We start from the raw sequence: 12546 nt of genomic DNA, 5'->3' as shown, positions 1-12546 counted from the left end.
GATACAGTTATTGCGTAATACGTGAAAATAACGAGAAAATTTCCCATGTGGTGGGAACAGACATTAGAGGTTAGTGTTGCATTTTCTATATTTATAAATCGATTTATACCATGTTAGGCATTGTATAACAATTATTCGATCACGTGAAATTTCGGTAATGAGAAAATGTTCGTAAAATTAACGAAGTTCTCGTTCAAAGACTTTGTACATTAGGCAGGCGTCTTTCATTCGTATGTTGATTAATATATCTATAGGATATATTGTATTTTCAATCGTTATTTTATTGTGTAATTACCAGTAAGAGTTAGAAATTATATTAGTTTCAAAATTTCGTTTAACACTCGTCTCGAAAAAATAGATTCAGTTAATGTATATCGTACTTGTATAAACCGATTAATCATTTTTTTATACGCAATTGTTTTATGATATTATTAATTTTTAGAAATCGAGATTTCTTGTTTTAATATTTTCCAATAAATAATTTTTCAATTATAAATAGTTTTTTTTTGTCATATCGATCTATAAATCGAAATGTAGGAATATATAGATGAACATGGAATTTTAGGACGCTTGCGCACATGCAAAAATTATAGTGCGCTTGCGTAATGCATAATTTTGGCGCCTAATTTCGCGATTATACGCATGCGTCGATCTAATACGTATAAAGTAGTTTCAATATGGCGGAAAAGACAGTGAAGTGATTGTCGTGAAAAGATTGTAGCTTTTTCGGATACATAAGTTAACTAGTATATTAATTAGAAACTGTGTACGGATTCTTTGATCTCGCGAAGTTCGATAACGATACAGTTATTGCGTAATACGTGAAAATAACGAGAAAATTTCCTATGTGGTGGGAACAGACATTAGAGGTTAGTGTTGCATTTTCTATATTTATAAATCGATTTATACTATTTTACGTATCCTATAATAATTATTCGATTGCGTGAAAATTGTTAATAAGAAAATTATTGTAAGATTAAGGAAGATCTCATATAGCATTAGAAAACATTGTACATTAGGCAGGCGTCTTTCATTCGTATATCGACTAATATATCTGTAGGATATATTATATTTTCAATCGTTATTTTATCATGTAATTATTAGTAAGAGTTAGAAATTATATTAGTTTCAAAATTTCGTTTAGCACTCGTCTCGAATATAGATTCGGTTGACATATATCGTACTTGTATAAACCGATTAATCATTTTTTTATACGCAATTGTTTTATGATATTATTAATTTTTAGAAATCGAGATTTCTTGTTTTAATATTTTCCAATAAATAATTTTTCAATTATGAATAGTTATTTTTTGTGATATCGATCTATAAATCGAAATGTAGGAATATATAGATGAACATGGAATTTTAGGACGCTTGCGCACATGCAAAAATTATAGTGCGCTTGCGTAATGCATAATTTTGGTGCCTAATTTCGCGATTATACGCATGCGTCAATCTAATGCATATAAAGTGGTTTCAATATGGCGGAAAAGACAGTGAAATGATTGTCGTGAAAAGATTGTAGTTTTTACATAAGTTAACTAGTATATTAATTAGAAACTGTGTACGGATTCTTTGATCTCGCGAAGTTCGATAACGATACAGTTATTGCGTAATACGTGAAAATAACGAGAAAATTTCCCATGTGGTGGGAACAGACATTAGAGGTTAGTGTTGCATTTTCCACATTTAATCGATTTATACTATTTTACGTATCTTATAATAATTATTCGATTGCGTGAAAATTGTTAATAAGAAAATTATTGTATAGTGTATTAAGGAAGATCTCATATAGCATTAGAAAACATTGTACATTAGGCAGGCGTCTTTCACTCATATGTTGACTAATATATCTATAGGATATATTGTATTTTCAATCGTTATTTTATTGTGTAATTACCAGTAAGAGTTAGAAATTATATTAGTTTCAAAATTTCGTTTAACACTCGTCTCGAAAAAATAGATTCAGTTAATGTATATCGTACTTGTATAAACCGATTAATCATTTTTTTATACGCAATTGTTTTATGATATTATTAATTTTTAGAAATCGAGATTTCTTGTTTTAATATTTTCCAATAAATAATTTTTCAATTATGAATAGTTATTTTTGTGATATCGATCTATAAATCGAAATGTAGGAATATATAGATGAACATGGAATTTTAGGACGCTTGCGCACATGCAAAAATTATAGTGCGCTTGCGTAATGCATAATTTTGGCGCCTAATTTCGCGATTATACGCATGCGTCGATCTAATGCGTATAAAGTGGTTTCAATATGGCGGAAAAGACAGTGAAATGATTGTCGTGAAAAGATTGTAGTTTTTTCGGGTACATAAGTTAACTAGTATATTAATTAGAAACTGTGTACGGATTCTTTGATCTCGCGAAGTTCGATAACGATACAGTTATTGCGTAATACGTGAAAATAACGAGAAAATTTCCCATGTGGTGGGAACAGACATTAGAGGTTAGTGTTGCATTTTCCACATTTAATCGATTTATACTATTTTACGTATCTTATAATAATTATTCGATTGCGTGAAAATTGTTAATAAGAAAATTATTGTATAGTGTATTAAGGAAGATCTCATATAGCATTAGAAAACATTGTACATTAGGCAGGCGTCTTTCACTCATATGTTGACTAATATATCTATAGGATATATTGTATTTTCAATCGTTATTTTATCGTGTAATTACCAGTAAGAGTTAGAAATTATATTAGTTTCAAAATTTCGTTTAACACTCGTCTCGAAAAAATAGATTCAGTTAATGTATATCGTACTTGTATAAACCGATTAATCATTTTTTTATACGCAATTGTTTTATGATATTATTAATTTTTAGAAATCGAGATTTCTTGTTTTAATATTTTCCAATAAATAATTTTTCAATTATAAATAGTTATTTTTTGTGATATCGATCTATAAATCGAAATGTAGGAATATATAGATGAACATGGAATTTTAGGACGCTTGCGCACATGCAAAAATTATAGTGCGCTTGCGTAATGCATAATTTTGGCGCCTAATTTCGCGATTATACGCATGCGTCGATCTAATGCGTATAAAGTGGTTTCAATATGGCGGAAAAGACAGTGAAATGATTGTCGTGAAAAGATTGTAGTTTTTTCGGGTACATAAGTTAACTAGTATATTAATTAGAAACTGTGTACGGATTCTTTGATCTCGCGAAGTTCGATAACGATACAGTTATTGCGTAATACGTGAAAATAACGAGAAAATTTCCCATGTGGTGGGAACAGACATTAGAGGTTAGTGTTGCATTTTCCACATTTAATCGATTTATACTATTTTACGTATCTTATAATAATTATTCGATTGCGTGAAAATTGTTAATAAGAAAATTATTGTATAGTGTATTAAGGAAGATCTCATATAGCATTAGAAAACATTATACATTAGGCAGGCGTCTTTCATTCGTATGTTGACTAATATATCTGTAGGATATATTATATTTTCAATCGTTATTTTATCGTGTAATTACCAGTAAGAGTTAGAAATTATATTAGTTTCAAAATTTCGTTTAACACTCGTCTCGAAAAAATAGATTCAGTTAATGTATATCGTACTTGTATAAATCGATTAATCATTTTTTTATACGCAATTGTTTTATGATATTATTAATTTTTAGAAATCGAGATTTCTTGTTTTAATATTTTCCAATAAATAATTTTTCAATTATAAATAGTTATTTTTTGTGATATCGATCTATAAATCGAAATGTAGGAATATATAGATGAACATGGAATTTTAGGACGCTTGCGCACATGCAAAAATTATAGTGCGCTTGCGTAATGCATAATTTTGGCGCCTAATTTCGCGGTTATACGCATGCGTCGATCTAATGCGTATAAAGTAGTTTCAATATGGTGGAAATTATAGTGAAATGTCAATCGTGATAAATTTGTGCTTTTTTTGCGTAAATAAGTTAAGTAGTTTATTAAGAATATATTGCATATTAATTTTTTGATCTCGCGGTGTTTGTAATGAAGTAATTATCATAAAATATCTGAAAACAGTGAAAAGATATGACGTTAGTATTTGCAGTTGATAATAAAGGTTAGAATTCACATTTTTTACATTTATAATTCTATTAGCATTTTATTAAGCATTATATATTTGTATATTTTTTATTCGATGAAATAGAATTCAATAATAAGACAATTATTCATAACATTATTCATAAATTTTATGTATTGTTTATAGATGTAGTAACATTAGGTAAGTTAGAATAGCAAATTTCACAGTGAAGGATTATTTTTCATAAATCAATCAATATGTTGTAAATGTGTGATTGTCTAATTGAGTTGATTTTTTTTATGTTAAAGTATTTTAAAATTTTTTATGTATGCTTTATATGTCGATATATATAGATATAATAGTTAGTTTTAAATATCTTGTGGAACATATATAGTATTTAATGATTATTGATGATTATAATACCAAACTTATGATATATATCACATTTTATATCTTATTCCAATCGAACTAACGATAATTGTTTTTGTCTAGGGCTTCCAGCGTCCGCGGTCCTGATTCACCTCTGAGCTCGGATCTGGCTCTTGATAAGCCTCGCCCCATACCATCACCCAGGTAAGCTACTTTGCGGTTGTAGCCTTTTCTGGCCCTTTGAGAACGAATGAAAAACCTCGACCCCGATTTCTCGAGTAATAAACACGGGTTAATTGGAAAACTCGGCCGGGTATAGTCGAAGGAGACTTTGTTTCTCACGGTCGAGGCTGTTCATCTTCTTTAAGGGCTTCGACCTATATTATAAGGATAATGCGTATAAATCGAGATGATATTCCAGGATATGCAAGATAGATCACATAAGTAACATAATCATTAAAAGTATTCTTTTTTTAATGAATCGATTGAAATATTTTTTATCATAAATTTTACTTTTTTAAAGTATTTTTAGCATTAAGATATTTGATTTTTTTTTCTTTTTTTTTTATTATTACAATTTTTAATTATTATTAAATGATCATCTTAAGTGATTTGTCTTGTATTATGTAATTAAATATTTTATGTCTAATTGCGCATGATAATTTTTAAGGAGCACGATTTAGATATTAATTATATAATTTTTCACATTAATTCATTATAACTATACCATATAATAGTATTATTATTCCACTGAATATACAAAATTCAATGAAATATTTTTATTATATCAAACTAGGAAATTTCATATCGTATTAATTCAATTAATCAAAAACCTGGTAGTTCTTTTTGATTTTTTAATTTTATCCACGTATTCGAATTGTTAATAAACCGTAGTTTCCGGGATATGCTCAGGAAATTCTATTTTTAATTTGCTCGTTTCATCCCCGTATCCATCGGGAGATTCACCCCTTGACAAAGGCTTGACGTGTTCAATAAGCCTGGCAACACAATAAACCATTCGTTGCACACATTGAAACTATGCTATTTTATTTTCTCATCGACACGTGATATTTCAAGCCCTTCTGGCTCTACGACAGATTCGAACCCCCAGAGTGAACACTTGTTCGCCACCTGATGAGAGTGAAAGAGAGAAAGAAAGAGATTCAACCCCATCTAAACCACTTAGTATCGAGTATCCGTATAGCTTTCCTTTGTTTTCTCGCCCTTTTCGTTTTCTTCTTTTTTTTTCTCGCTGGTGCGCGTTTCACTTTGTCAATGAGCATGGGCTAGAGAGGCGGCGGGGGAGAAAGGAGAATAAAAAAGAAAGAAAAGGAAAATTCCACGATGAAAATATGAAAAAGACGAGATTGTAAAGAGGATACTCTTATAATTAGTGAGCAACTCGTTTCATCGTCCAATTAAAATATTTTTTTGATTTTTTCAATATCTTGTGGATTATTTCTAAAAAAAAGGGGGAAAGAATAAATCGGAATTTGTTTCGAGGATATTGATGTAATTGCAGTTTATTTATTAATTACATTAGTAGAATTTTTTTATCGGAATGAAATTATTTATTATTAAAAAATTTAGGAATTTATTTGAGAAATTGAATTATTTAGAAAAATTAATAAATTTTTTTTTACATTAGATGAGTATTTTCTTTTATAGAAAATTAGATATTAGATAGATATTTTTTGCATTATATTTTGATCGATTAATATAAGAAGATTTTATATATACGAATTTATAGGGAAATTATATAATTTATATGGGATTTATACGCGCACAAGTAGAACTTTTGAAATTCTCTTCGAAATTTTTATGAGATCGTTTCATGCGGTTACATTGTTCGCATATTTTATCGTGCTATTTGGATTCGTTAATTCTTATGGAAGTAGGTCAATTGTAAAATAGTTCCGTCGAATGTCATATAGTTCAGAAAAATTTAGACAATTTTCATTATCTTTTGGATTATTAGAACAAAATGAAATTTCATTCGTTTAATATATTTTTTATTAATAATTAACAAAATTATTAATCGGCACTATGTTAATGAAACTTCAATTGAAATCCAATTTTTAAAATCGAAATTTAAAAAATGAAAATATGAAAAAATATTCTTTGATCTTCAAAGAATATTTAAGTAAAATTTTGATACATACAGATGGTAAATTATAAAAAAAAATTCTTGCATCGAGCGGTAAATGTAATATAAAATTTATAGCTCTTCTCTTTTCGTGGTTCTATTTCAGAATCAATATTGCATTTTACGACGTAAGTTTTTATAGTAATTCGATTTTCATCGAGACTTTTACGATGATTGAGAATAAATGATAAAATGTTATTCTTTTTATATTTCTCGAAAAGCGCAATATTCCATTTGTATATCACTTTTATTTATTTTTTCTTTTATCGAAATAATTTGGACCTGCATAGTGAATTGGTTTTCTCTCTCTAAAATATGAGTCGCAATTGTCGAAGAATAAATCGAATTTCGTGCTCTTTCCTCCACTAAATTACAATTTAATCGTATTACATTGCATCACAATCTTTCTTTTTTAAAATTGCATAATTATTAATTCGATTATCGAAATTCCATTAAAAAATTATTTAAAAAACATGAAATTCGATAAATTCAATTTATTTTTCTTGAAAAATATAACGGGCAATCGATTATATTTTAACTTACAATCAATGCTTTGACATTAGGATAGCAACTTGTCAATTATTATTATTATCGAGATGATAGAACGCCTCGATCAAACTCATAAGTTTCTATACAAAAGCAAATCGATAAGCACGTAAAAATCGATGCTCCATTAATGGAACACTTTGTAATTCCATCAAAGCTGAACCCTCGCGAGATTACTGTCGTTGATACGTAAATGCACTCTTCGTATAATCGTTCGTATCTGGTTTGAACGAATAATCAACGAAATGGCTTTGTCAGCGTTTAAGTTGTTCGGTTAAGTCGGCCACTTTTCCGGTTGCTTAACAATCTCTTTTTGCATTGAAATCCCCGTATAAAAGGCTCGTATAATGCGTTAAATGATATCAGAATGTTTCGTAGTTCAATTTTAATTCTTAGGAATTAGAATTTAAAAGTCTGACGTTATTCGAAGAGAAATATGAATTTATTGTAATTATTTTTATATACATCGTAAAATAATCTGGATAATTGGTATATTACGTAATAGATAGTTATTTGTATCGAAGAAAAAAAGAGAAAAGTGCATAGAATGGACTCGAGTTTGAACAAAAACAATAAAAATACACACTTTATTTGATGATTCGTTAAATATTCACAACTTCAAACTTTTGTCCAACGTCAATACTGTGAAGTATCAGTTACGTAACTCGTAGGGCAGAGCCAGCTTGACCTCGATACATGAAGTACACGAAGTGGCACACACTTTACCTGATTAAAAATATGAATTAACTTTGATATCTTAATTAAAAATTAACCCGTTACGAAACAATACGATCTGATAAATTTAATTTTCGTAGTTTCCCAATATTTTGATCAAACTTTTTAAACACGTTCCACTCCTTGTAAATAAGAAAAATCTTTTATACCATTTGATATTAAAATACCGCCATTCTCGCAATTTTATTTCCATTAAATTCATTCTGATTTTCATATCGATTATTATTTTTCTTCTTCAAAAATCGTACGTATCCCCTAGAAAAATTTTCTCAAATCAAACGACTATTATTTCTCCGATCAATCATCTCTGTGATTCGCAATGTTAACACATAACACTCTTACTTCTACGAGACAAACGGCGGGATTAAACGAGTTTATTGACACGCGAGCACAGAAACCGGTTAAAAAATATTACGAAACGCGTTGTTAACGAAACACATTTGTTCACAAGAAAGATATTACGTTAATTCAGCAAATGTAATATCGCGTATATCGCGTGCGAGGTGACATCGCGAAACATTTTTGCACGGTTGGTCTCGCGTTACAAAAGGGTTGGAAAAAGTTGGAATCGCGCACGCATAGCTCCCTCCCTCCCTCTTTCTCTCTCTTTCTCTCTCTTTCTTTTTTGGTCTTGATGATGGCGTGCCGGGAGCGTCTGCCGTGAAAATTCAACTAGCGGTATAATGTAATTTTCCTCCCTTTCGTTTTTACCTCATCGGCCGGCACCGGTGGTTTTAATCCGTCGCGACCGCATCAAGAAACCCTTCCAGCGATGTGCAATGGAAGTTCTATGGCCACCATATTTTTAACGTCGTTTTTATTAATTAATTTAAACGTGTCTGTACACGAAGTTTCGGATATCGTTGGATTTTTTTCCTTCTTTTTTTTTTTTAGTAAATGTAGTAGGGTAGTCGAACGAAATAGGAGATTTTTAGGATATAACGATTTTTTTATTTAGTGAAACTGATTTACCACGTACAATTTGTAAAGTAAAATAGTATTTATTTAATGCTTGGATTATTATTATTATTTAATATATTAATACTTAGCTTTTTTAAATAGGTTTTTTTATTTTTTTCTATACACGTTTTAACTTATTGAACAGAATATGTATCGAATCGTTTTAAATATTCTTCAATTTCTAATAGAGATTCCAAAGCGAATGATTCGTACATTTTCATTTCAATAAGTTTCAATTTGCGCATAAATTAATTTCCTTAAATTTTCTGAATTAAATTTCAAATGTTCGAATATTCTTTTGCCTTTTCACGATTCGTTTGTAGTTTTCCACGAGGATGGGCCAGGGGAGATATTAAATGGTGAAAATTTGATCGGGAAAAGAATTCATCGTTGACGAACCGATTAAACCCGAGTCACTTTTTAATTTCATTACTTCACGTTTCATCGATAAACGTCCCGATTGAACCGTTGCTTTTCACCTCGTTGAAGCGGCGCGTAATGAATTCGAGATCGCCACGAAATTATTACACCCCCCCTTCCCGTGCAAAATTTACAATATCTCGTTCGAATTGCTTGCTCGGTCACTCGATAATTCATCGCGTTAAAACGATTTCAATCCCTTCAATCTTTCAAAAGCCATTTGTTCAAACTCGAAATTATTCCATGAATTACAAAAAGCATCGTGTATATAAATTCTTTCGTATTTTCAATTGCAATAAATTGGAGATTTTCGTAATCGAATTTATAAAAATCTAAACCCGCCAAAAACCCTCCCGTAATAGAAAATTCTGAGAATCCCTCGATGAGAGATTCTCAGAGACTCGAGACTCCATCTGTAATTGCAACCCTCGTAACGATAACGCACCCTTACCGACTGTTCCAGACAAATCCACCCCTTGTACGGGGAGAAAGCCGGGCTCTTGGGCTACTGCGACCCGCTCGGTAACGCAGAGAATTTTCCACCCGCCCCTAACATCGTCGTCGAGGGTGGCAGAATCGAGTTCGTCCGCCCCTCGCAGGATGGCACCACGACACCCCGTAGGAACACCATGTCCCGTGGCTCGCAGACCTTCAACGACGAGCCCGAGAAGTCTGACCCTGCGAAGGTAAGTCGATTCCTCTCATTTTTTTCTTTTTCCATCGGTCGCTCACCTGTTTGCTTAGACCGAGTATTTACACGGCTCGGCTTGTGCTCGAGTGAATTACAGGGAGAGCGGGTTCGTAGTTGGTAAAACCACCACTGTATTTAACCCTTTTTTTGGGCAAACGAAAGAAAGACGAGAGAATCTCGGTTGGATAAATAGAAACCGGTCGAGTTCGGGTTCGGTTCCGCGCGTGTAACGTGTTAAATCCTCCGCTCGAAATAAATGGAGGATTGTTTGAGGGACTTTTGTCGCTTCGGTTATTCGAGAACGAATATTTTAAGAGTTTTGAGAAAGATGAAACGTTTCTTTGGAGGTACTTTAGATTATCGTACTTGATTTTTTTCACAGCAGTTCTAAGATTTCAGTAATTTTTGTATATTTAGAATTAGTTATTAGATACAAGAAGAATTATTTATTGAATTTAATTTATACTAAGAGAGAGGAATTATATATTTAGATATCGTGAAAGTAATTAGATTAGTTGTTATCGAATAAATTATTCTCACAAAGTTTTTATCTAGTTAAAATATGCAAATACGTGGCAAATATAACGCGATAACGATATTACCTTCGGTAATTCCAATGATTCGTTTAACTTTTGAAGTCCATTACGCGATGCCGCGCGACGAAAGGGTTGAACTCTAGTTGTAATCTTTAATTGACGCGTCGTGTCGACGTTTCTTCAATGGAACGCCGTTTGACAAATCGTATTTCTTCGACCCACTCGACCGTGAATCCGGTTAACCGCGTTTTTCACGGGGTTGAAATGCACGCTGATTTTTGTCCCGACTCCCTTAAACCCTTCATGTTGTATTCATTAGACGCAACGTATAACGAAATAACTCGTAGCTCGTTAACCGTTCAATTTAAATATTTTCCATCCTTATTTATTTTTCTAAATGACAACACGCGATAATTGTAAATATTACGCGTTGTTCACGTTGGAACGAGGCATGTTCGTTAAATTTCCGATTTTTCTTTTCTACCCTTTGATTCCTACACTTTTGATGAAAAATTTTCATGTAGAAATATAAACTGTCCTTTCACATATATATATTTTTTTCTCGTTTACGATTTTCAACAATTCGCGCCCAAAGTCGAAAAGAGTTTCGCGTGTCGGATATTGACTTTCGATGGTACAAAAAAAAAAAGAAAAAACAATCGTAAAAACGAACTCAAAACGGTTGCACATGCTATTGAACGCAAATATTGAAAAACTGTTTGGCGTTTTTATTTTTGGAATCCATGAGAATACTCGCGTCGTAAATCTTTTTGCGTAATTTTAAGATTTGATCGCTTTAAGGGACGGTTTGTTAGAAGCAGGAAAATTCGTAGAGAAAATTTTCGATTGAAAATGGACGATTTTCCGCGCGATTTAAACCCTTAAAAATCGCATCGAAATTCCATTTAATCGAGCATTAGTCTCTCCAATTGTCTACTTCATTGGCAAAGTAGTCACGTTTAATCGAATGATCTCGGAATCGCGGATTCGAAATTTTCGCCCCTTATTTTCTCGAGCGTCTCTCGGAAAAGTTGGCGCAGATTCCTGTCGAACCCTTTAACCCTTCATGTTGTATTCATTAGACGTAATTGATTTTCTCGATAGAGGGTGTAGAGGGATTTCCATATTAAATTGGAGCGAGCGACAGGCCGCTGCTCGCGTCGATACGCGACGATTATTCCCAAATTAACGACGTTTCGCGGCGTGTCGCGTTTTCGTCGCCGGTAATTCTAACGACTTAACCCTTTGTCCGTGCCCGCTCGTTCGTTTCACGCCGTTTAGGACCAACCCTGGCCCGAAAATAAAACTGTATTCGCGAATTCGTTCCGTGGTACCCGCCAGTCTTCTCTCATGCGTTTCGAGTTGATCGGTTGAGCTCTTGAACACCGTGAAATAATCGTTAGTCGCGTTAATATTGAAAGCGGTATAAGTTGCAATTTATGGCGAAGGATTGGAATTTGATCGTTCGAAATAGCGGAGAGGATTCGGGTCTAATACCTTATTATTGCGTAAATCGACGCGTCAATATTTAACAAAGATCAATGCTGAACTTCATTGTGGGAAGTTAGATTTTTAAAGCAGTGAAACGGTAGCCTAACGCAATTATTTCAAGATCCAAACATTTGTTCGCCATTTATCCACTCACATTTTCCATACCTCGTGATATAAAACTTGATAGATGCGATCCAGCCACTCAGAAACAATTCGCAACGTGTAGTCACTTCTTTACTCCATTGATTCGCGTTAGGTAATGCGGAAAAACGGCTTTAGATACGGTTGAAAGTGTGATTAAATACCCTTTCCATGCTCGTTCGACCTTTAGAAGTAGCCTCGGCTGCCTATGACAAATTGTATTACACGTACTTCTTCCTCTGTGATCGCGGCTCATTTGCATACGATTAATCAACCATCTTTACCCTCCGTAAACTTTTAAAAAGAAGGAGAATCGCGTTAACTTGGAAATTTCCAAATTTTATTATTCCATTATTGGCGCAAGGATGAAGAAATTAGGGGGGAAGCTGGGACGCATTAGGCCAGAGATATCATTCCTCCTCCCTTTCTCTCATTGACAAAGAACGCGCAATTTCGTTTGAT

At 32.4% G+C, this 12546-nt stretch overlaps 1 protein-coding gene across 27 annotated transcripts in view; it reads left to right on the top strand.

The window, feature by feature from the left end:
* LOC108004228 (uncharacterized) overlaps positions 1 to 12546 on the top strand; it is a 262800-nt gene that overhangs the window by 104938 nt on the left and 145316 nt on the right. For 26 of the 27 annotated variants that reach the window (XR_009832161.1, XM_062082826.1, XM_062082817.1 and 23 more), the window contains 2 exons: positions 4542 to 4622; positions 9689 to 9911. Coding sequence is in view for 26 of the 27 variants with exons in the window: in XM_062082826.1 (XP_061938810.1) it covers positions 4542 to 4622; positions 9689 to 9911 (304 nt within the window). In the remaining variant the exon portion in view is untranslated. Of the gene's footprint in view, positions 1 to 3054; positions 3281 to 4541; positions 4623 to 9688; positions 9912 to 12546 lie in introns of those variants that run through there. The other variant, XM_062082834.1, reaches the window with a different exon arrangement.

The sequence above is a fragment of the Apis cerana genome, linkage group LG12 (genome assembly GCF_029169275.1).
Source record: "Apis cerana isolate GH-2021 linkage group LG12, AcerK_1.0, whole genome shotgun sequence".
NCBI lineage: Eukaryota > Metazoa > Arthropoda > Insecta > Hymenoptera > Apidae > Apis > Apis cerana.
The sequence above is the reverse complement of the archived record's forward strand: the minus strand, read 5'-3'. Positions and strand labels throughout refer to the sequence as shown.